This window comes from Dinoponera quadriceps, unplaced genomic scaffold (assembly GCF_001313825.1).
Source record: "Dinoponera quadriceps isolate SergipeBrazil2010 unplaced genomic scaffold, ASM131382v1 scaffold707, whole genome shotgun sequence".
In the NCBI taxonomy this organism is placed as follows: Eukaryota; Metazoa; Arthropoda; class Insecta; order Hymenoptera; family Formicidae; genus Dinoponera; species Dinoponera quadriceps.
In genome coordinates this window covers 276,320-301,130 of record NW_014555450.1, presented here as the reverse complement: position 1 = coordinate 301,130, position 24,811 = coordinate 276,320, and the positions used below count along the sequence as shown (strand labels likewise).

Here is a 24,811-nt window from a genome sequence, read left to right as displayed (position 1 = left end):
GGGGGGGGGGGGGGGGGGAGTTGCGCGGGGGTGAGCGCGCATTGTACACTTTCTACGATTACTTTCTACAATTAAAGGTACCGGTGCGCGTAACAACAAACGATACGGCGCGGCCGAGGAGCGCGTTCGTGCAGTAAACGAGGCGTTGAATAGCGGAATGCATCAACCTACATGTTATGGAAATGAGCAATCGCTATTGGACTTCGGCGCGATTTTGTTTCTCTTGCGTCATCGACCCGCCCGTGGAGACCGCTTTCACGAGACTTTTGGGATATACGCGCACCTGTGTTACGTAGCAATATTACGTCGTCTACAATATCGTATCGTTCGCCGAAGGTAAATTAAGGCCTGCGGAAAGCGACGGTCGGTTCTCGTAGTCCTTAATTTCGCTCGATTTCGGACGTCTGAATATCCGGGAGCCTTCGTTCCCAATTAATTGCGCGCAGTCAATCAAGGTTTCGCAACACTTCTTTTCTTCCGACGAGTTTCGCAATGGATATCTCGTATCCGACAGGAAAATATATCTCCCGAGAATGATTGAGAGACGAATTCTCCTCGAGACGGGATGCGTCTGGAAAAGAACGCCCGTTACGGTTTTTTTGCTGACTGGCCGAACGGCGTAATTGGTGTTACAATAATCGACGTGTCGCGCTGCGCCTTTCGTGACGATCGGTGCGTATCGTCCTTTGAATTCGAATGTTAATGCGAATGTCGATGACGCAGCGAGTCGGCTTGGAAGACGTATGTAAAGAAATCGTCGAGGCAAAATCCGCACTCGATAATCCTTGACCGACCACGTCGCTTTCGCGTCCCGCCGCGAATACGGGATAAAAACTTTTCGTGAAGCTTGCGCGCTGCATTGCGGACCACAGTTTTATGTTATATACCTCCCTAAGGTGAACAGGCTCGTAAACCGGGTCATCTTCGCAACGTTGAAAATCACGCGCATGTGTAAACACACGCACCAGGAACGGACATTTCTTTCCGGAATTTTCATCAGCAGCGTATACGTCATCCGCATTCATTGATATCGTTGACGCGCCTAAAATAAACCGGACGTATTTTTTACGGAGATTTTCCTCCTCGTGCATTTTTCATACTGTTATATTACTTTATTAGCAGCGATATAGTTTATCAATGTTGCACGGCTTCTGTTATATATATATATATTTTTTTTTTAACGAGGCCGGCATTTCGCACGCGAAAATATATATGAGAGGCGCGCCGCGAACGAGCATTCGTTCGATCAAATACGGAGGGGGGGAGCTCGCAGTATCGTAGAATAAAATAGTATCGGTTTCTGTTGCAGATCGAGCAGGGAGACGGACAGAGATGACTCGCCGAGGAACGACCGTCTTCGCACTGGGAGTATGCATAGGTGAGCCACGTTTGCGAAGCAAAGAATGAAAACGAAGAGAGAGGGGGGAAAACACGAGTGCACCGGGTCTTCTCTCTTTCTCTTTTCGCAACGCATGAAATCAAAATACACGTCGATCCGCTCGTAATCCGCATCGGGGAGCGTATCGGCGCCGAATAAGCAGGAAAGAACTCGGCTCTTCGAGCGGATTATGCGATTTTTATTTCGGGCGAGCGCGCAGCAGCATTACCGTCGAGGAGAATGGACTAGCATCTCTCTCTCTCTTTCTCTCTCTCTCTCTCCTCACTGCATCCTGTTGCATTGTGAACTCGTGATGTAAAGGCTGCCAATCGAGGTGACTGCACCAAGTACTGTTAGGTTTACTTCAACGCGCCCGGCCAGCGCGAGTTAACTGTAACTCGCGCGGCTTAACAAAATTTTCCGTCCCGCCTTGACCGACGCGCTTGGCCTCTTTTCGTTTGCGGCGACGCACGGCGGTCCGCACTTCGGATTCCGAGACGGAAAATTCCGAAAATGTATCGCCGAACGGAATTCCGCTTGAGCCGAAGGTTAAGAATCTCTAGCCTCCGAAGTCCGACGACGCTGGCTCCGAGTGACTCTGTGAATTCACTTAATTAGCTAGGAAAATTCATTACCGCGAGAGATAAGCGCGCCTAAGGTGGTGACGCAACGACTAATAATACAGGCAATTATTTTAACGACCTTTTCAACGCGCGGATAATGAAGGGTTTTGCTAAGTGAGAGGGAATCGAATGATACACTCTCAGTCTTTTCTTCATTCTGTATTCCCAGTAATGACGGTGCCGGCGATCGCGTATCATTTCGTGTCGTTAATGCTGTCGTTAATCCTCGCGGCTGATCCTTGTTCAGATATATTATCGGTCGAAGGAATACATACACCTGAGCGGATGACCTGAGTGAATTTTCCTACATACTATTATTGACTTTGAGAAGATGTCCTTTTGAGAGATGATTCTTCAATATTTCTCTTGGTGTTTATTGGATTTTTATTCGTGCAAGTAAAAGTATGAAGAATCGTTTCTTCGAAGGGACATCTTTGTAAAGTCAATAACACAGTCGGCGAGAGAAATTCGAGCATCGGGCGTTTGTTCACGCCGCTCGGTGAGTATGTGGCCCCTTAATGCGCATAATTCGAGAACAATATACAGGTGTTCCAGCGCGTCGAAGAGCTCGCGAGTGCAAATTTACGAGTTAAGAAGCGTTTAATTAGTGAACGACGCGCGAATAAACCCGTTGCTCATTCCAATTATCGCTACGGCGGATCAGGAAGCGTTTAACAAACGATCGCGAGACTCGCGGAACGCGCGCGTCAGAGTCTGATTATTTCGAACGGAGTAGATACGAGATAATCGATGAGACCCCATTAATAAATCAATCGCGATGCCTTTATTGTATAAACACCCCGTTACATAAACATCGTAGCGCGCGCCGCGCAACGGCTACTTTCCGGAACGTTGTGCAGCGCGGCGATCGTGGAGAAGCGCCATTGACGAGATTATCTTGTCGACGAGATAATTACATTGAAGACCGGCATACGTCGCGAGTATTTCCCGGGCGAGCTTTTACCGACCGATGTTCGAAAAGCGAGCGCGCGCTATAATCGCGCGAGAACTGCTCTCTATTTTCCCGGTTTGTTCGATGAAGTTAAAGACGAGAGGGTAGCGCTTCATTATTTTCGTCTAACAGGGGGAAATCGATACGCTCTCGCGCGTGTAATCTTCGGCGAGTCACCCGTGCGAGTTGAAAACGCGCCGACGAAAGTATACGAGGAGGAAATCAGACGGAAAATTCTCCTTGCGAATCCGCGCTCGCTCCCGCCGATAAAATCAATATTTAACTCGGCGTTACGAGAAAGAGAGAGAGAGAGAAAGAGGTAGTCGCCATGTATCGATATAGATCAGGAAAACGCGAGGACATACTCGAAACCGCCTGCATAATTTCGAGGTCTGCTCAATATTCAAACGCGCGCTCTCGCCGATGTTCCGAGTTTCTCCGAGTAGAACGCGAAATGTATCGCGGAATCGCGCCCAAGTAACACGCGGTGATTCCAGGGGGCAACCGGTTTTTCGATATCCATTAAATGCCTCATCTACGCTCGCCGTTCTTTTTATCGCGCACACCGCGGAAGCTAGTTATCGGCCTTTCGCGCGCAAATTGGCGCGACTGTGTAAAATTAGGATATGAATCGGCATATTGCCAGGGATTCGCGTGACTCGGGAAGAAGATGGAACCTAACGCGGCACGCGGGAACGCAACTTGCGTCGATAAAATTCTCTTCTTCTTCTTCCTTCTTACGTTAGGCCTGTGTTACGAAAAACTGTGCTTGATCAAATGAGAAAAACTGGCTTTTGTAGGAAGTACGAGATGAAATTTGTACGTCTAAGAATGAAGAAAATTCGCGGGTAGAATGATTTCAAATGCAAGTTTCTTTCAATAATAACTTTCTTAATACAATTTTTCAGCTAGGGTTTTCGTGATTTATTTGACATTCTGTTGTATTTTTCGTAATATAGAACGGCGGGTGCACGGAGGAAAGTAAGAGGACAGCTAATTTTGTTCGTAGAGACTAAATAAAGGCGTTTCTCACGTGAGTCAAGCCGACATCTTAAAAATTGACTTTTCAAGAAAAGTTTATATGATAGCATAGGATTCGACCGATTGAGATCGCTCGGTCAGAATTCTAATGACACACCTTTATTTCTGTCTTCACTTTCCTCCAGAGCGCGAAATTATTCGCACTTTTGGTGGCCGATAAATTTATATAATACCTGCGAGGCGCTCCGTAATTACTGAGAAGCTCTCATCGAAATTACGATTATCCATCGTTGTAATTCTATTGAGAGCGTGCAAAAATAACACGTGCGGAGAATTACATTCGATAAGGACTTTTTACTAATTAGTCTCGCATATATATTACGAAGTTAAACGGTTAACTTAAAGCTGAGCGCAACAACTGTCAGTCGCACGACTCAAGAGACGAGCCGGGGAGGCAAGGAGGAGAAAATCAGCTCTCGGAGATCTCCTCGAAAGTGCAAACAATTCTGAGCACAGTTCTAGACGGTTCTAGATCATTCCAGACGCTGTTCATACAAACCTGAAGCAATATCTTGCTCGGTTCTTCAGTTTGAGTTTACACTTTATATTTACGATTACGGCAATTTGTGCGCGGAAGCTCCCCTCCGTCCCGCGCGTTTATTACGGGCTGGTTACTATCGCCGGCTCGTAATTCGCTATTCTATTGTCAAACGCGTAATTGGGATCGCACGAGACCGGAGGACGGGTTGAAAAGGAGAGAGAGAGAGAGGGAGAGGGAAAAAGAGAACGTTACGCGTCGCGGGCTCAGCGCGACAATGGAAATGTTTCCGCGTATGTAAAGAGACGTTTTAGACGTCGACATCTCGCGAGAGATTTCGTATAACGCGATTTAAATGAATCATTATGTACTCGAGGAGTCACGCGGGAGGCGAGTACAGTAAACACAAAGACCATTGTGCCGTCGTCAGGAGGACGGCTACGGAGGGAGGGGTGGAAGGGAGGCGAGGAGGACGGTGAAGTGACAGGAAACGAAATCTGCTTGTTTCAGGAACCTTTCTGCTCCTCTTCGGCGACGCGCTCGCGGAGGTTACGGAACGGACGTCGAGCACGCCGTCGGGGAGACTTGATTCCCAGGCGACGTCGACTCCCCGACGGGAAGCCACCCCGGTGGTCTCGACGAGAACCGTCTCGCCGAATCAGTCAATCATCCGAGAAGAGGAGGAGGAACGAAATGTCGAGCCGGCGACGAGCCGGGGAGTCCACGACGAGGAAGACGGATCGCGGAACAATGTTGGCGACGAAGGCGCCGGGCGTCGGGACGAGGAGAAGAGTGATGCACCGTCGGTGTCAGGGAACGGGACGGACGACTCGGCGGCCGGGGAGATCGAGAGCCTGTCGGAAGGCCGGAAGCCGAGGTATGGGGAGATCTCAACCGAAAGTTCCGGCAAGAGCGCGAAAGCCGAGAGAGCCGTCGGGCTCTCCAGGACAAACGAACTGACCGTAGCGACTACGAAGCCGGCGCTGAACGACTCGAAGCAGGACAATAAGAGGAACTCGGCGAACGCCACGCTCGAAGAGTCCCCCGACGAAGGTGTACTCGGCGAGAGCGTGTCTCCGAAGGAAGAACTCGCCGGGGAGTCAACCGGTGGGAAGAACATGGACGTGGAGGCGACGTCTGCCGACCGTACGCTTCCCGAAGAGACCTCCTTCGTTAACTCCGAGGACGGTAGGAGGAACTCAACGGCGAACGTGGGGGAGATAACGACCGTCGCGTCTACCGGGGAGTCGCCGACGAGCGAGGAGGTCGCGAAATCTGACGGGAAGAAGGACAGGATGAACAAATTGGAGCGCAAGGAGCTCGTCCCGAAGCCCGACGCGAACTTGGCCCGCCTGACGGAGGACGCGGAGGAGAGCCGCGACCGGGAGTCGACTACGGCGCGCGGGGCTCAGCGCGAGGACCGCGTCCCGAAATCCGGGAAGGTCGTCACGGCAGCGTCCGAGGCGTTCGACCTGGAGAAGATCGATGAGAAGGGACACGAAGGAGCCGTTTCTCTGATCAACGACACGTACGTGAACTACAAGACGGAGAGTGAGTCGGATGGATCGGGTCGCTCCTCCCGCGACCCGAAGAAGGAAGTGGAGATCGTCGAGGACGTGAGTCATCAGCCGGTATTGAAGATCGTAGCCATCGAGAACGGTACTGCGGGGAACGATTCTCACGCGAACGAACTTGCCGGCGAGCAGGGAGGAATCGTTCATGACAAGAGGGGAGGCCCGAGCGAAGACGAGGATCGCGAGGAACGAAGGACGCTCCCTTCAGGCAGCAACGCGACCGCCTCCGAGGAAGGAGGCACGGGAGAGTGGAAATCGGAGAGCAGCCAACTGAAGCCGCTGGAAACAACGATTCCGAGCGTTAAGGCGACGGGACGGACCTCTCCCGAAGCGACGACCCCCAGTCCGATTCCGCAGGGCCGAACCATCGGCTTTCCCGACGTCAACGAGTTCCCGAGTGTCGAGGTGAAACCCACGGCGCCGGTTGCCCCGGAAACGCTCGGTCAGAAACCCTATCCGTACGTGAAATCCGGCGTGGAGTCGCCTCGGCCGACGACACCGGCCGGTCTGAGGTCGAGGAGCAGCAGCAACGGCGACCTGGTCGAGGAAACGTCGGCTTACGAGAACACGATCGGCCGGGAGGATTCGGGGAGGAAGTTCATCGTCACCGAGCCGTCCGTCGTCATCGAGAACAGCATTCTGCAGCAGAAGCCGGACGACAAGGGTCGGAAGGAGTCCGCGAACTCCACTACGGAGAGCCCGTCCTTAGCGACGGCGACGGTGATCCCGGGGACTCAGGAGGCGATCGGCCCGACAAACGAGACCTTCCCGGCGAAGTCGTACAGCAGCGCGACGCCGAAGGATGACGCGCCCCAGGCCGCGCAGGGGAAGGCGGCCGGAGACGAGGGCTACGACGTGACCGGGAATGGCATAACGGAAGTCGGCCTGCCATCCGAGGCGAGCGGCCGAAGCGAGCCGTCGTCGTCGCGCTCCACGCCGACTACCACACCGGCCTCCCTCAACACGGACATTCAGACGGACCCGGAGGAGGCCATGATGATCCGCTCGACCCTCGACGTCACCGAGTCCACGATAGTTCCCTTGGACACGGCGACTCCGGAAGCGAACAAATCCACGAGCTCGATGACGCCGGAGGGCGGTGAGGCGCCGCTCGAAAACACCACCGAGTCGATGCCGACGGCGAACGCGACGCTGCAACCGAGCACCGAGTCACCACTACCCAGCACCCTGAACCCCGACGAGTCGCCGGTCCCGACGAGCACGTCCATCGAGTTCGAGTTCATCGGCCTCACCGAGGCTCCGAACGGCACGAACACCACCGAGAAGAGCACCGGGGGCCGCATCTTCGAGGAGCAGACGGTGCCGTCGAGGATCACCATTCCGATCCCGACGATTCCGGACTCCTCCACGAGGAACAGCTCGGCGGAAGAGGAGACCACGAGGGCCGAGGACTCCACCGAGCTGTTGCCGACGACGATGGACCAAGCATCGAGCGCGATGAACGAGAGCACCGAGGTGAAGGTGCCTCCCGCAGCCACTCGGTCCACCGTCGACGAGCCGATCGGGAACGAGGTTACCACGATCGATTTCACCGACAGCCCGGTCACCGAGGACCCTCCGACGCCCAAGGACTCGCGTTTCGACGCGAACGTCACCGAGACATCCGCCCCGACGGATCCTCCGCCGGGCGTCACGACGCCAACGAACGCGACGAAGAGCCCTCCGGCTCCCTTCGCTCCCACTTTGGAACCGGAAGTTCCAACCTGGGCCGCTCCGAATAGCACGGAGTCGGCCGAGGAAGAGGTGACGAAAAGTATCCCGCCTCAGCCGCAGGACGAGGTCACGTCGCTCGTTAAGATAGTCATGGAGGGCAGCCTGCAGGACATCTGCCCTCACCTGCCGGAGTTGAGGAGCGCGCTCGCCAGCGGCCTGACGGACGGCATGGACAAGTAAGCTCGAGAACTTCCTGCGGGGTGGAATTGCGAGGGCGACCAGCCACGAGATAGTTCATTCGCACGCTCAATTGTTGTTCGGGTTCGGTAATGTGCAACGTTCACCTCTGCTTTGTTAAGATCCTTGCGAAACAGTGCGCCCTCACAATTTTCACTCGCTACCCCATTTCAAGCGTTAGCTGAAATCAATCGAAGCGCCATCTACTCCGTCGAATTTGACATGCGATAGCTGAGCTAAGGTCAGATCGCAATACCAATTCCGCATTTTTCACGAGTAATCAGCTGATAACGAACCAGTTACACGAGCTGGAAAATTTCATCCAGCCCGCACTTGCTGGCTGTCAGTTTTTCACTCAGGCCGACCGGTTCGATTTTTACTCGGGAATATTTTAAGCCGACGTGAGAAGGCGTGTTCGATAGGATCGCTTGCCGAGGCCGTTTCAATCGGGGCTGGTCAGCGCGAGGGTGAATTCGAGAATTTCCGCTCATCGTCCGCTCACCAACATTATTATCGAACATTATTATTCTCCTCGATAATTATAAGCCTGGTCACTGTGACCGGCATGGTTATTCGAATATGCCCGCTCGTGGGATTTGAAATAGCGGCTTTCGCGTTATATCTCGCTGGCGAATTACCTGACTTTAATTATTAAATATCCAAACTTTATTCGAACATGAAGAAGCGAATCTATATAATAACAGAATTTAATTAATACAGAGGTATTCGACGCCTAAAGTAACATTATGCCGGCAGCGAATACATTGGAAATTCCTTCGAGCTGGCAGTGAGTGCGAAGCAAATTGTGCTTTAATGAATACCAATGAATTTGTCAAACTCGTTGAGAAGGTCGCGTCGTTCACACCGTTATTGAAGCTTGAAGGTGCGTTCGGCCGGGCACGTGTTGTTGTACACACCGTATGTTCGGTTTCGCAGGCTCGTCTCGTGGAAGCAGATTTTCATCCACCAGAACCCCTGCCTTGAGCCGCCGAGCTCGACGCCGACATCTATGGATGTGGCCTCGATCTTGGTTTACGTCGTCGACGAGGACGGCAAGTTCGACGCCGCTATGACAAAGTTTCTGCCGAATCTAGAGAAGGTGCTTCACGACTTCCCAGTGAGAGTAAGTTGAGGACGGCGGGGAGGCCAGATTAGAACGTAACGAGTCGATCCTGCCGAGAGAAAATCAGCGGAACTCTATTATAACTTTTAGCTCGGTTGATCTCGTTAAAATTTCACCCACCTCGCTCTCCCCCGCCTCTCCCTTTCTATCAATCCATCTCTTTCCGATAATCTCGATCCTCTCGTTAAAGCTCGCGAAGTAAACCTCAGTCGTCGCTAAGAACGTTTCTACGATACGCCCCCTCCCCGCCTCGGAAAATGGGCGGTCAATCGCAGAGCAATTTCAATTCGATCGGTGAACGGACGCGCAGAAGAAAAGTGCTAGAATCAAGTAAACGCAATTAGCTTTTCAGCTGCTTAAATCAAATAACAGTTTTTTTATCAATCTACGTGCATTTTCATAGCTTGTATTAAGTGCTTTTACTTGGACGCGCAGTAACACCTTAATTTGCAAATTAATTGCAGAATGTAACTGCAAAATGGTTTTTTAAATTTAAATATTTACTAAAATTATGCGACACTTTTTTCCCCCGAATCGAAGAAACCTGGTGGGTTTGAGCTTCGAATTTTCCCTCCGTCCGGTGTAAATATTTTCTAAAAACGTAAATACCGACATTCTCAGTATTATGAATTCAATACTTGTCGCAATTGCTTTAACATACGCAGGTGAACACACGCACGAAGGAAATATCATACGGTCAATTATATGTCCACTCTCAGTGAACATTTGCGAAGAAGTAACCATTTTACTTCCACCGAGTGAATATCACTCGAGCGGCAGCACTTTTTCTTTCTCTTCTGGAGAACAACAACGCGTGAATCCAGCGTGAAATTTCCTCCCCCCCCCCATGTCGTTTCGTCCTTTTCAGATACGCAAGTTCGTGTTGGTGCCGGAAGCGGATTCCGGAAACGCAATAGCCGTAGTCGTGGTCTCATCCGTGGCCTTCATTTGTCTCGTTCTTCTGGCGGGTCTTCTGGTAAGTGCACCCTCTGCTTATTTCTTCCAAATAGAGATATCTGTGTACACCTAGTACATCGTATTTAACTTACGACGAGTACATACGTACGTACGACGCACTCTTACACACAGACAGACACATGTAGATACACTTGGCGTCGTTTCGTCTTCTGCTCAAACTTTCACGCGAGATACCTGGCGCGGAACTGCACACCGTGAAAATGACTCCGCATGTGAGAGATTACTGATTCTCGCTCGGGCATTTTCGCGAGCCGGCCGGAATTTCATAAACGAGAGAATCTCCTCGCTCGAGTCGTTCCCGCGAGAGGAAACCCCCTCCTCGTGTGCGCGCCTCACTTTTGACTCGAACTCCGACTGGCTTCTCTCTCGATACTCTCGCATCTCCGCGATCTCCTCGAGATATTTGTCGTCTCTCTCTAAGCCGTCTATGCTAAGCACGTTATCGCACCGAGGAATCGTAATGGGGAGTACTAATTCTTCAAGATTCGCAGCTGCGCAGGTCCGCGAAAATCTATGCTCTCTGACGTAGTCTGCTGCGTCGCGCTTGCATGGCGATAAACCTCTGTTCAAAAGGCGTTACGTGTCGGTGTCTTCGTCCGTCGTAATACGTGTACGTAATAGTTCATGATAACGTGTCTATGTGTACACCCGTCTCTCTCTCTCTCTCTCTTCTCCTCTCCCTCTCCCACCTGGTGCAAGTGAAAGACGACGTTCTCTCCTTCGTCGTGCGGATGATACGATAATACGATGCATGCGCAATGTTTTACGACACACCAACGTCTGTCTTTCCTTTTGTTCTTCTCCTGCTTCTTTTTCTTCCTCTTCTTTTTTTTTTACTTCTATGATAACATCAACTCGTTTTGTTGTGCGTTTCTATTTCTATATTCTTCCGCTCCTTGCGTTTACGTCACATTGTGTGTACACGTGTGTGTGTGTGTGTGTGTGTTACCTCATCCTCGTCTGTATGATAATAACATTCGTGTTTACACGCGTGTTTGCACACTTTTTACCATCGTGTTACTTCTCTATGTAATAATAATTCCGCCACCGAAGCCGCCTCCGGTCGTCAATAACGCGTCGTTACCGCGCTCGCGCAGCGCGCAATAATTAATTTTAATGAACGCGTAATGCAGCGGGTGTTACTACACCCGGCGGAATCGGGACCGATGAAATTTAACGAATCGGCTAATAAGGGAGGAGAGAAAATTATCGCGCATACGTCGCCAAGGAATCCGACGATATTGCACCATCAATTTTCGAAATTGCTCTCTCTCTCTCTCTCTCTCTTTCTTTGCTGCTGATACAGAAACTCGATTTGACGATGATCGACCAGGCGGCCGACTGCGCGAGCGATAAATTTGCAAAGGCTAAAGAAATAATGGTGATCACGACGGCGGAAATAAAAGTAAGGGAAGAACGGTGTAAATAAAAGTCCATCGTATATCGGGGAGCATTTGTGATTTATTCGGAAAGGCGGCGGTCACGCGGGGAATCCCAGGGAAACGCAGCGCGCATATTTACGGTGTCGTGATAACGCATAATTAACAACGGCCAGCAGGACGGATTCGTGCGTTTCTTTTGGTTTTTGCGTTGGTGACGGGAGAAAGAAAAAACGTGTTGCGCGGTTCCTCGGCCTTGGCGATTCGGTCGACCGGCCAATTGCGCGCTTCATCTGCCGCGCCGTGTTTTCCCGAGGCCTTTATCGTGCATGCGAGTGACAATGTCGAAATGATCCGCCGCCTGCTACGTGTCTCGAACACGTTATTTCGCGCCACTATCATCGGGGATTTCCTCCTCGATCTCTTTTCGGACATATCGGTTATACGGCGTGATCGGTCCGTCGTTTTCCGCGCGACGACAAGGAACCGTGGAAGCGCGAGATTCGCCGCACGTTCCCGAGTCGAAATTTCGGTCCTATGTTAAACTTTCAATTCTATAACACAGAAGGTGATAATAGATCTAAATCGGCTCCATTTTAATTTAATTAATTAATATATATTCTAATTCTAATATAATTTTTCATAATATATAATTAAACATAATTTATTCCTACTTTGACTCTGACGGTACCGTAGATTTCCGCTTTCGCTGTTTCAATGTCAGAATGAATTGTTCGAAGTAGCGTTAAAATTAAGTTGGAATTTACCTGTAGAAATGAATAATGCCGGTATCGTCAAAGTAGATTTTTATTAATCTACCGACCATCTAAGTAGACGCAGACTATTCTCGAGAGCGTCCAAGTGGCATCGAAATTTCGACTCGGCTTTAACCGTCGTGATCGCCAGGAGTCCTTGTACTCGGCTCCGTTTTTTTCGCTGCGAACGCGAAAAAAACCGAGCCGGAACATTTCATGCGGCGCGTGTCGAATCGAAACCCGGCGTTATCGTTTGACGAATCTGTTTTGCACATGCTGACGTTGAAACAGAAGTTTTCGATTCAGTGCATGGCCACTAAGCTAACCGCCACCGCATTTCGGGACATTGTGAGTACCGACGTAGACACCACTTCTCTGTAGGTAGAGGAGAGACACCGCGATATTGAACTTAGACTTAGGAAGCTGCGAAGCAACAGTAGGGACCGCTAGATGGGCTTTCGCGTTTGTTTGCTTGGGCCGTTAATCTGAACCGTTATTACTTGCAGTTTATAATGAGAAAGAGGCAGACGAGGTTCAACTACGGGGAACGTTGCCGACCAGTATCCTTGGACGCCTACAGCCTCGACAGCGTTTCGGCATACAGCAGCGTAAGGCGGAAAGTCGCGCCAAGAACCTCCAAGAGAAGCTATGGCAATCCAACTTTCGAAGATTCGGTGAGTCGTCGAGGGGATCGAAAAAAAAAAAAATGGGAAATTCTCGGATCGTGTGGGGAAATAATGTCGCGTTTTATATTATGTTACGCATAAAAGAGCCGTCGGATTTCAAGCTGTGCGGTTACTCGATTTCAAATAACGCTCCAACCGTAATCTTCTTCTGTTTGTAGCTACTGCGCGTTACGAAAGTGTAGATCTAAGTAAAACCGTTCAGGTAACAAAATGCAGGACAACGATATTGCTCGTAGCTACGTGTATTGTTGTAAAACAGCGTATGGAGTACGATAGTAGAAGGTTCCTACTCGTAGTAGAGTTCGCTTTTCCTCGGCTGGTATTGCGAGGTAGCGCTTTGACCGCTCCTCTGAGAGTATTTATGAGTTTTTAATGTACGTTGCATATCTGAGACGAGGGGAATTTTTGGAAAATGTGAAAGAGAAAAGTAAGGGTGAATTTCAGCAAACTCTGATTCATCGAATCGACGATTGAAAATTGGCGTCAGTCAAACGTTATCCGCTCTATCTTGCTGATGCAGACAGAAATGATTGAACAATTCAAGAAATTACCAACTGCCCAATTATTGTTGAACAGCAAGTTACAGAATTGGAAATTGGTGTTGGAAATTTTTTATTATTAGTCACCGATCAGTTTATAATCTGAGTTTAGTGAAGTTACCCTAGAATATAAAAATACATCCGAAGCTCGTCACAAATTTTCGCACGAGCAACGCAAGCATCCATTATATAATTGCAACTAAATTTCTCTAACTTAAAAACGCAAATTAAAAACTCAAGTTCCAAATCACCCGGAATATTGCAGTCAGTGAGATTCCGTTCATCATTATAAGTATCGTCATTCGAGAGCTACCCCTTTTTAGTATTTCAACGTAGATTAAGCTCAGTTAGCGTGAGGGGTACTTCCGGTAAAGCTGCTCGAAGCTTCGACATTGTGTTTCGCTTCGCTGTTCGATGAGAGATCTGGCGAATTTCATTGATGCGTTTCCCAACCCCCTCCCGCCGATCGGTACCTAGCAATTCCCTTTGTGTTTGTGATTAGGGTTAGAGGGGGAGGTCGAAGGTATCTGTCATAGGAGAGGGAGAGACAGAGAGAGAAAGAGAAAGAGAAGCGTTTCTATGAAAGACGCGCCCTTATATTTCAGAGCGCCATACCGTCCCACCCGCTGAACTTCGCCGGGCTTTCATCTTTCTACAACGACGTTAACGTAATCGACGAGGAGTTCTCGAATATACCCCAAGTTTCGGTGAAGATAGACGAGCTGCCCCCGGGCACGGAAGTGAAGAATAGGTACGCTAACGTGATACCGCTCCCGGAGACGAGGGTGCCGTTGGAGAGGCTGAACAATGACGCCACAAGCGAGTACATCAACGCCAGTTACGTACGGGTAAGTGAGACGTTTCGATCGGCGCGATTTCGATCGGCCCTTTGTCGCTCACGTTCAACGTTTTACGCTTTCCCGATATTTACGACGACGATGGAACACCGTAGACGACGATAACCGAGCTGCGCCCGAATCCGATCCCCCCGATCTTGACGCCGGTCGTTTCCGGAAATTAGGGGTCTGTGAGAGACGCTCGGGCTAATTAATTCTCGGATGAACAGCGGCCGAGAGAAACGGGAGAGAAATAAAAGTCGGTCCCCGGCCTGACTTACGGTCTTGCCTTTCTTTATTTTTCCTCCTTCGTGTCCGGGAGCTCGTGTCACATGCACGGGGCGGAATTACGTCCGCGTCGCTTTACGATTTTCCGCTGCGACTATGATTACCTCCCGACGTGGAGGCCGCTGGGGTTACATAAACCCGATGTGAAAAGCGTTGTTGTAATTGCTGTTTGTTTTCGTGAACGACACGAAATTATTTAAGCCGGGGGAGAACGAAGCGCCGATCAATTTCGTCTCTAATGCGGTATCTCCCTCTATGTTTCTTTCTCTCTCTCTCATTCTCTCTCTCTCGTCGCGTTGTAATTTTCGCGCTGTAACTATAAAAGGGTTCGAGCGTATACCCAGGCAGCGCGTAATGCCAAGATCATAAATCGAGTTTACCTCCTTTGAATGAGGGCTTTTGTACTTCGGAAAGGAAGAAGCAGGAAATACATTACCGTTGTATTTGCATAGATCAGCGGCTTTCAAACCGCGTTTCCACTACGGAACTTCATACTCGGCAAACTCTCGCGATGAGGAAGGTATTATTGCGGATAATTCGCGTACGTACTAATCAATGAAGTCCGAGTTTTTAGTTCGAGGGCGAAACTACCGGCGATTTCAATTGATATTGATTATTTAGTGACATTCAGTGCAACCTTCTAGTTCGATCTTCGAAAATAATGACGGATGCTGGTTGGGAAATCTGCGCGGGTTTTGCTTCGGAGCACAATGTTTCAGACATGCGATTCGAAATAGGAAACGCGAGGAGATTCTATTTAGTTACTCCCAACGTTCTCCCAAAGATTCTCTCTGGGTCTTCCATTTTGCACTACGATCGAACGAAATACACGAGACACTTTAAGTATTTACATTTTTCGTTCACTTTTCCTACCTTTTTCCAGAGGCCTCATCGCGTGTTCGGGATAAGAAATGGAATTCCCAGTTTGTATCGTAGTAGAGCAAGCTAATGAAACGACTCTGAATATTTATTATAATTCTAATATCTCTGAATATCTATTATAATTCTAATGAAACGCTCTGAAACGACTTTGGATATTTCAGTCGGAATCTATGCTGCGCATATGGGAAAATCCGGGAAAATGTCCACGCGGATTTAATACACGTTTGCACACGCAGACAGCTCGCGCGCGTGCGTGCGTGTCTTGCATGTGTCCGGCCGGTGGGAAGTCCTGTACCTTACATTTATGCAAAATCATATTATGTCAGCGATGATGCGGTGCGAATGTCGAAGTGTTAAAGACCGGCAAAGCGTTTTCACGGCGCGTGGGAAAAAAAATATTGCGCAACGCCGGGAAAGTGAGCGCATTGTATCACGTAAGCTGGGAACTCAGACGCGGAAGCGTCGGCGGATTATTCGCGGAATAACTAGTTCGCCTTTTAATCGCGACGTTTCGCGAAACCGGGTCAGAGTGGCAGAGTGGCTAATCGCTCACATGTGTAAGATTATGTTACAGAGCGAACATTTGTTCGGGATTACGTGTGTTTCTCGCTTACGTTTCAAGTGGAAAGGACTGATCTGACGAGCAGAAACTACGCATGTCCTGAGAGAGAGAGAGAAAGAGAGAGAGAGAATTGCGAACGAAGAACGCGAAATAGCAATGATTCGCGAAGATCTTTCGAATCCTGGTCCGTTCGTAACAACGATAATGTCTGAAGAGTCGTGGAATTTCTTCGGTTGCATAAATCCGCGATGGGATATTGCGAGCGCGTTACGCGTTACACATTTCATAACGTTTTACGCAACGAACCGTTCTTTCCTCCGTCGACGAACGCAATACTCCGAACAATTTTACTTATTTATTTATCCGTTAACGGGGGATAAACCTATTCTGTATATTTTATACATCGGTGTGAAAGAAAGAGAGCAAGAAAAAAAGAGAAATGGAGCGAAACGAGCAATAATGTTATATATAGGAAAACAACGTCGGACTTTTATCAAATATGATTGCAATTTTCATGAAATGTAACTGCAGATACCTTTCATTCGACCGATCAAACGGATCGGTGAGAGAAAGGCGGGAAGAAAAATACGCCGGGGTCGCCCGTATGTATATTTTCCAAAGCCTCGATAACCCGCCGGCCATTAATCTCGTGCACGTTGGGATTTCTTCCGCGTGGAATTCCGCGGTGGAAACGGACGGGGGATTCCATTAGGGATGAATCGCTCGATCGACGAACGTGTGTGCGCTCCGGGGGCGACGCTTCCGCCCGGGATTGCTTCGCTATCGCGAATACAGTCGATCGTATTCGTGTGATGCGTGTATGTACATGTATCTTGCAATTACGCAGCGTCCGGGCGCACTAATGCGCGGCCGAACGCGGCCGATGGAACGCCGTCTGACGTGCAATTAATTTCGCTCGGCACTCGATAAGATCGCGTAATGCCGTCGAAAACGTGATTGCGCGTCCTAATGGAATTGGTCGTGCTAGAAGTGACTCGAGTGGTCGTCCGTAAGTAAATGGAAAGCGTCGTGCGTTGTCCGGGAGAACAAAACCTCGTTCGTAAAAAATGCATTAAAAGCTTGCAAAAGTTCGTCACATTTTCATGTTTCCCTTATTAGAGAGCCGCCTAATTCGTATTCTTTTTTCTGCTTCTCAACCGAAACCCAAACGAATCGTGTTCTCCGTGCGATATATGTAAACACTTGAGGTAAATTTGTTTATAAAATCATTGGTTTCTCGAGCCGTCGAACATTCGTCGATCCGTATCCGAGCTTTTGCAAGTATAATATGATTATACAATATAATAATTTATATAATTGCATCCCAAATATAGCAGAACAATGTTTCCGATATCGATGTGATATCTTCCGATACGTTATTCCGCTACTTGAGGTGTCATAATTCTATAAATTATACGTGAATATCGTCAACACACCGACACTTGATTTTACAATGTAATATATAATACAACACACACTTATCGATATGCATTAGTTTGACACTTCTCGGTCTCTCAGGGACCGAAGAACGCAACGAAATACTATATCGCTTGCCAAGCGCCATTAGACTCGACCGTAACCGATTTCTGGAGGATGATCTGGGAGCAGCAGTGCAAAGTGATCATCATGCTGACCGATCTGGTCGAGAACGGAGTCGAGAAGTGTACGGAGTACATTCCACCGTCGGAAGTGACCGACTGTCACCGGCTCTACGGCGACTTCCAAGTCACCCTGAAAAAGCGAGAAACCAAAGAGAAATACGCCATCTCCACGCTGCATTTGAAGGTAAAGAGCATTGCTAATTGCGTTATTACGTCGGCCGGTGATAACGTTCGGAATGATTAACACAGATAAGAGCTGCCTTGACGGCGGAATTAACTCCTTAATACCGGCGATACCGTATATCAATTGTTCCGTCACTTTCCATTCGTTTCGGGCTGAGATATTTCAGATCTTACGTAACGTCTCGATAGAAAACCTCGAAATATAACGTAATGCGAGAGAGATTTCAATTCAGATTTAAACAGATAAGAAAGGATAAATATGCCAAAACGTGCTTTTAAATGTCAAAGCTTCGAGTAGATAAGAATAGCTTCAAACATGCGAGATATATTGTTTACAAATCAAATATACATACTTACCGCTCGTGTCGTACGATAAATGAAGCATATTTTCCAAGTAAGCGTATATATTTTCGAGAAGATTTTGTGCGTGTGTGCGACGCTGTCTGGCGAATGCGATTAACGAAGTAGCCTTTGCAGAACCTGGAGAACAATACGTTCCGAGAGGTGTTCCACATTTGGTACCTATGGCCGGTGAGTGGCGTCGAGTCGGACGGCGCCGGTCTAATAGCGGTGCTCCTCGAGGCAAGAGCGCTGCAACGAGGAGGCCCTGGACCCATCGTGGTCCATTGCAGCTCGGGTACCGGACGCACCGGCACGCTAATAGCCCTCGACTTAGGAATTAGACAATATGAAATTACGAGGACCGTGGACGTGCCGAGGGTCGTTTACACTATCAGGAGAGACCGCGCTGGCGCAGTGCAAACGAAGGAGCAGTACGCTTTCATATACAAGGTGAGCACTGACTATCTCATTAACGATCGCTATGCTACGAGGAGTGGAAATCGGGATGAGTTTTCAAGCCTTTTTCTCGCCAGGCACTAAATCTGTACGCGACGAAACTCGCCGGCGGCGTGCTGGAATCGACGTGAAGTATTTACGAAGAGGACCTACGAAACGTGGACTCCGCGAGAAGCGACGAGGAAACCGGCTGTTTGGCTAACGGATAACAGGCGAGTGTACACGAGGAACACACCGGGGGCTTCGCTCGGACACGGAAGACGAAGAGAGAAAGGAAGGTGGGCGAGTTTCTTCGGTTCATCGCCAGCCGATGGATGGAGCGGACTCTGTGAAGATGGCGAACGTCGCTCGAAGAGCCAAGAAATCTCGTGCTCGGACGTCCTCGGGGGAAGAAGGAACGAAGACGCACGCGGCTGTAGGACGATATGGTGATCGTGAAATTGATATTGGGACATATAGTGGGTGTATATTTTGTTAGAATATATACGTTTAACAGTGAACACGGCGCGCATCACACCAGACGGGCGAACCTCAGCTCTGCGGAGAACCGTTGGAAGGACTGACTGTTACCACAAGTATATGAAATTAATTTGTGATATGTGTGGAGTCTAGGTTATTTCTACCGGCTACAAGCGAGCGGTCGCAGCTTAAATTCCTTAATATCGGCGCGATAATTCGTCTGAACGATTACTCGACTTCGATCGATGTATGTTTGTTTTAGGGATACTCAGAGAAAAGAAAACACACCTTCCCCGATCGGGAAATTTCTCTGCCACCATTGATATACTAGTCAATGTGTGAATACAGAGATATCCTTGTTACCTATTTTACCGGCGCATGACGAATCTTTTATTATTTATTCGAATTTCTTTACAGAATGAAAACCAACTCAATCAGTTCTGTGACTTTTTAATCGGTATCACTTTTCTCATATTCTGAATAAGATCTTTCGCGAGCCTTTTAAGCAATGACGCTGCCCTTTTGAGCATCCCTAAAATCACATACAATAAACGTTCATATACATACATACATACGTATAACATATATGTTTATATATACAACGTTTTAATATTTGTACATAAATATAAACGTTTATATATATAACGTTACATAAAACGTATATATATGTATGTATAACGTTTTATATATAATAAAACGTATTGATATTATTCGTCGAGCGTATGCGGAGTATCGAAGACCAAAAATAAGGGAGAGACGTGTCCGGTTTGAAGTTTTATATTGAGATTAGTAAAGTTTTTTATTTTTTAATAATTTAACGCGATAGAGACGTGCGTAGTGCGGCTAAGTGTCTTTGAAAAATTTGGGAATACCTTCAAATTATTTTCCTTATTAGTCCTTATTAGTCCTATTAATCATTATATGTGCAGGATGTCCAGACTTAAACGTAATAACGTTCTTGTATACAAATAGAACTCACCAAACTGAACAGAAAAGTTTTCATCATCTTGCAACCACGATAATTATTGAGATATTAAAGAAAAATGAACGAATCAATGTACACACTGCAATGGACGATTCTGTATAAATATATTTATATAATATAATTATCTTTGTGATGAAACACAACAATTATTCATTATGTGACGATGTCGAGATAAAATGGGTGCGTTTCTGATTTTTCGTCTTCTTTTTCGAATCAATAGGTATACAATTATCGTTACTGTTATTGTTATTGTTATCGTTGTACACAGAGTATATCATAATTCGTGGCATGTCGCTCTCTATAATTGTAAATATGTAGAGTGTCTCAATCTTCCCAACATTTGCGTCGATTAACCCAATCGAGAGATTTTATTTATACATAGAAATCGTTACAACCGTTAACTTCTAGGTCAAGCAATACCAGTGTTTCTTTTTTTTTTTTTTTTTCGTCGAGCCTAATTGTACGGACTGAATGCCAATGTCCGTCCAAGTGCAATGTACCAAGTGTATTTAGTAGTAATAATTATGATAGATATTCTCTTTAAGAATGTTCTACCTGAGTTACGGTTCTTAGTGATAAATAAAACACAGCACGTGTTGAAGACGACCTCGGTTTCCTGAGTACGAAGTATTACGCGGCTAACTGATCGCTGTGCTCTCGAGAGAGACACGAACTACGTCGTATGATAATGTAAAAACGTCACGGTAATCTCGAAACAGTATAATCGAGTATCAGTGATTAGCAAAATTCGTCAGTCAAATTGATAAAGGTGCGTCTGATGTCTTTCAACGGTGAATTTAACGAGTAACGTAACTGTATTATGTACCCCATTATGTGAATAATAATAATCCCGCGCTATTTGATATTCGCCAATTAATCCGCAACGGCCGTATTATCATGTAACCTTTAACTCTAACTGACGACAGGAACGTCAATCTGACGTTCCGATTTTTTTAGGACTGTGCGAGAACGCGACATCTCAAGGACGCGCTAGTATCACGTTATATTTAGAAATCGAAATATGCAACCGAATCTACAAGCGTTATTTATCTTATAATCGGAAATACATATCTTGGACCACGATTATGTAATACTATTGTATAAGAAGAGATAATATTGTAAGCGGAGATAAACGTAGAAAAGAAAACGTCGGAATTTTATGTATCCAAATATTTATCGTTCTTATCCGTATATGTATGAAGCCAACTCGAGAATCCTAAAGCTGTAAACTTATATAATATATAATAACAATAATATACGCATATATATATACATATATATATATCTCTCTCCGAGTATATATACGAGTTTGAATTACAATCGACAGCGCAGTAAGTTCATCGCTATGATGATTCGCGTTTTGTTTAGTGACAAAATATCGCGAAACCTGAATGAATCTTTATGTACGCGACAATTACACCGACGAAGTATAAATGTTTTCCGGGGTTCTCAAATTCTGCGATCAACCGCCACCCTTTTTCATTATTAACTCGTACCATTCTCCCACCTTATGACCAAACTCGAGCGAATAATAGTTGTATTTGAATAAAGCGAGTATATCTTTAATAACAGCGAATGTCTTACTACACCTTACCGTCTTCAAGGGGCCCGTCGTTTATCCGGAGGAGCTGCGACGCACAATTCGGAAACCCCCCCGCTCAGTTTCCACACAATCGGATGATTCTATCGTGAGAATGCGCGCTGTCTCTACCTTCTCTCCCGTCAGTCGAATGAATTTCACCAGCATGCTTTTTTTTTATATCGGCGCGCAACACGGGGCAGCTTTTTAACGTGTTTTTCTTCGCCAAACATCCGAATCCGTTTTATCGGAAGCGTGTTTTCCCACTCACCCGGTCGATCTCCCTCTCTATTTTTACCCACGCTCTTTCACATTGTGCAAAATATTATAACACGGCATGTATAAATACACACGTTTGCGATTTCGTTTCATGTTAGAATTCGACGCGCTAAATACGCACACCTATTCGGAGGAAGTAAACCTCCTTGCTTCCAGCCTCCGTCGAAAAACGTGCAGTTAACGTTTTTATTTTTAACCGCGATAATGCATGCTCTAAATACGAGCTGGCATTTACTGCAGACGCGTAGAAGGGTTCGCGGCGTAAAAGAAGATGATAATGCGTTCAGCACATCGGATATTTATAGAATCGTTAACAACTGGTGCATCCAATATTGTCGATTTTTTTTTGCAAAAACGCGCAAATTTTCTCGCCGATTTAGTCGCACAAATTGCATTCGTCTATTATAGCTCTAGCTTCTGGATCTTCGTGACGTGTTCTTTTTATTTCAACTTAATCCTTTTTATTTCATTTTAGTCTTCTCTCTCTCTCTCTCTTTCTCCCTTCCCTTTGTAATAATACGATGGTTTACTTCTCACTTAATGTATTTATTTTTTAAATTATTAATTTCATTTTGTTCGTTATTAAAATACATCGTTTTCGAAGTAACACGTATTACTCGAAAAATCGTAATCGGAAAAGTCACTGTTGTGCCATTATGGTTAACATATCAATTGACCAACTAAATTGAGTTTAGTGAGACGAATTTAAAAATACCGTCTTTAGAAGTTTCATCCATCACGAGTTGCTTCTCGTTCTACCCGGGGAGTTCCTAATCGCTTTCCGAACACCGTCTTTCCGCTGCTGCTGGCTGAGACGCGCGCAGAATGCGGCGTATTCTTCAAGTTCTTCTCGTCGCAGATTCGAGAGGAAAATTCGAAAATCAGAGTGACGGCGCGGTTACAGTACCATACGTGTAATGCCGCGTCGCGATGCGCAAATATTTGCGGCAAGTATTCTTAACAATTGCGTAAGGCAGTTCGAACGGATTAGGTTTCGTCCACTTTAGCCCCACGGCAAACATTGGTACACCTGAACCACGTGTTGCTCGATCGATCGGCTATAATTCTTCTTTCGTAGCGGCTTGGCCTTATTCGGTGTATTCCTTGCGGCGTATCCCGTCGGGAGCTTCCACGCCTCTTTTTCTTCAAGAGTTACCCGATAAAAAGCCGCGTGCCACCGACATGGCGCCTGCAAAAAATATAAGGATATATATCGAGGATTCCCGGCCGTCTATCGTCGGAAGATTCAAAGCAATTTCGCCGTTCCCGACTTTTCGTGAAAATTTCGGGCTACGGAATGACCCGAAACTGTTTCCGGCGGTTCCTGAAGAATTGAACGGGAATTGTTCGCGAAACGTCGGAAACAAATCTATGAAGGACGCAGCATTACCTCGGAAGTCAAATTAAGTAGGGGAACTCGGGACAAGATGAGGTCACGAGGTAAGATGGGAAAAGTTGTTACATAGAAATAACTACGCAACTGTAGACTTGGACTTGCATATATGAGAGAGACAGAAAGGCGAGTCAACACGCTTGTCCGTGACGAATACAATAGTATAGTCTGTGAGAAACTGAGTGGCTCATCAAATTTGTCAGCACTAGACACACGGGTCTTATGTACGATTTGATATAAAGAAAGAGGCAAGATTAATTTAAGATTTATATGTCAATAAATGACAGAGTTGACGACAAAGATGAGAAACTTTTTACCCCGAGTTGCGGGGTAAGATGAAGTTCGAGAACTTTTTGAAGAAGAATTTTTCCTATTTTTTGTCTCTTTTTTCAACTTGCTTACGTAATGTCAAAGTTTAATTAATTGATTGCAAAGAAGAAAGTTTTACTAAATCTCTTAATTAAGATTATTTCATTTCTCATTAGATCTTTAGCGTCCACGTTTTATTCCACATTCTCCTATTTCTCCATACCGCGTAAAAAATGCGGTGTGGAGAAATCCACATCCTTTCGAAAAAATAGAAATTTTTTATATTTCGTCAAGAAAAAGAAATCAAGCAAATATATTAAAGGAGAATGAACGCACACTTTGTGTGTGTGTGTGTGTGTGTGTGTGAGAGACGCAGCCGATTATTATTATCTGCCGTCGTGGCCGAGGAAGTCACTCTTGCGAGATTAATTATGAATTTCATCTTCCTCTCTTTGGTAATCATTATTCAAGACATATTTGATCGTTATCCTTGACACTAGCGGCGTTTTGGACGGGCTTAAACGAGCGCTCGCTCACGGATCCCGATCCGTGACATTCCAGATGCTTCAGCCTCAGGTCGGTCGGATCCAACTGGCTTTAACTGGATCGTAGCTGTTGAATCTCGAGATGTCCGGGCTCGTTCACGCCTATGCCGATTACGCACATTCGAGAAAATATTTGTTTGCAAAAGAGCAGGCGGAGAGTTACCGGCGAGTTTTTCCGCCGGGGAACGAGGTCTCGTTCTCAGAACGCGTAACGACGTATGTACGATAAAAAACGAGCCGAAGCGCAAAATCGATTACCTGACTACAAGCCTGCCGTCCATAGGCGAGCCATCCTTCCAAGAGACTTACCTTTCGCTAAATACCCTTAGTCGCACCGAAAGAACTCCAACACACGCATCCGACGTACACGGGAAGAAAGTACTTGAACATTTCTCCGAGAGAGACATCGAGTTTGTATGACAGAAATTCCGTGAAATCAAATCCTTACATCCCGGATCAATTTTCAAGCGCTTTCCTCTCGCTGTGTATTTCGCTGTGTATCCGCGGACCTTCCCTCGCGACCCTGCGCCTCTTCTGTATCTTCGTGTTGTCCGCTATTTTGCTGTGATGAAAATTACGGATTAAGTAGGAGATGGGTATAAAATCAGCGGGATATTCACGTAGCGTAGCGCGGTGTAATTTTTTTTATTTGGATGATGTTTCCGAGGAAAGAAGGGAGTTTCGGTTCTGCAAGT

At 47.0% G+C, this 24,811-nt stretch overlaps 1 protein-coding gene across 2 annotated transcripts in view; it reads left to right on the top strand.

The window, feature by feature from the left end:
• Window positions 1–19,642, top strand: part of LOC106744246 (putative GPI-anchored protein PB15E9.01c) — a 58,161-nt gene extending 38,519 nt beyond the window's left edge. The window contains exons 2-10 of one of the 2 annotated variants that reach the window (XM_014618835.1): window positions 1,310–1,378; window positions 4,983–7,956; window positions 8,894–9,080; window positions 9,949–10,056; window positions 12,699–12,866; window positions 14,023–14,265; window positions 17,504–17,770; window positions 18,247–18,561; window positions 18,645–19,642. In XM_014618835.1, the coding sequence (XP_014474321.1) occupies window positions 1,333–1,378; window positions 4,983–7,956; window positions 8,894–9,080; window positions 9,949–10,056; window positions 12,699–12,866; window positions 14,023–14,265; window positions 17,504–17,770; window positions 18,247–18,561; window positions 18,645–18,698 (4,362 nt within the window). In that variant the 5' untranslated portion in view covers window positions 1,310–1,332 and the 3' untranslated portion in view covers window positions 18,699–19,642. Of the gene's footprint in view, window positions 1–1,309; window positions 1,379–4,982; window positions 7,957–8,893; window positions 9,081–9,948; window positions 10,057–12,698; window positions 12,867–14,022; window positions 14,266–17,480; window positions 17,771–18,246; window positions 18,562–18,644 lie in introns of those variants that run through there. The other variant, XM_014618836.1, reaches the window with a different exon arrangement.
• The last annotated feature ends 5,169 nt before the right edge of the window (window positions 19,643–24,811 follow it).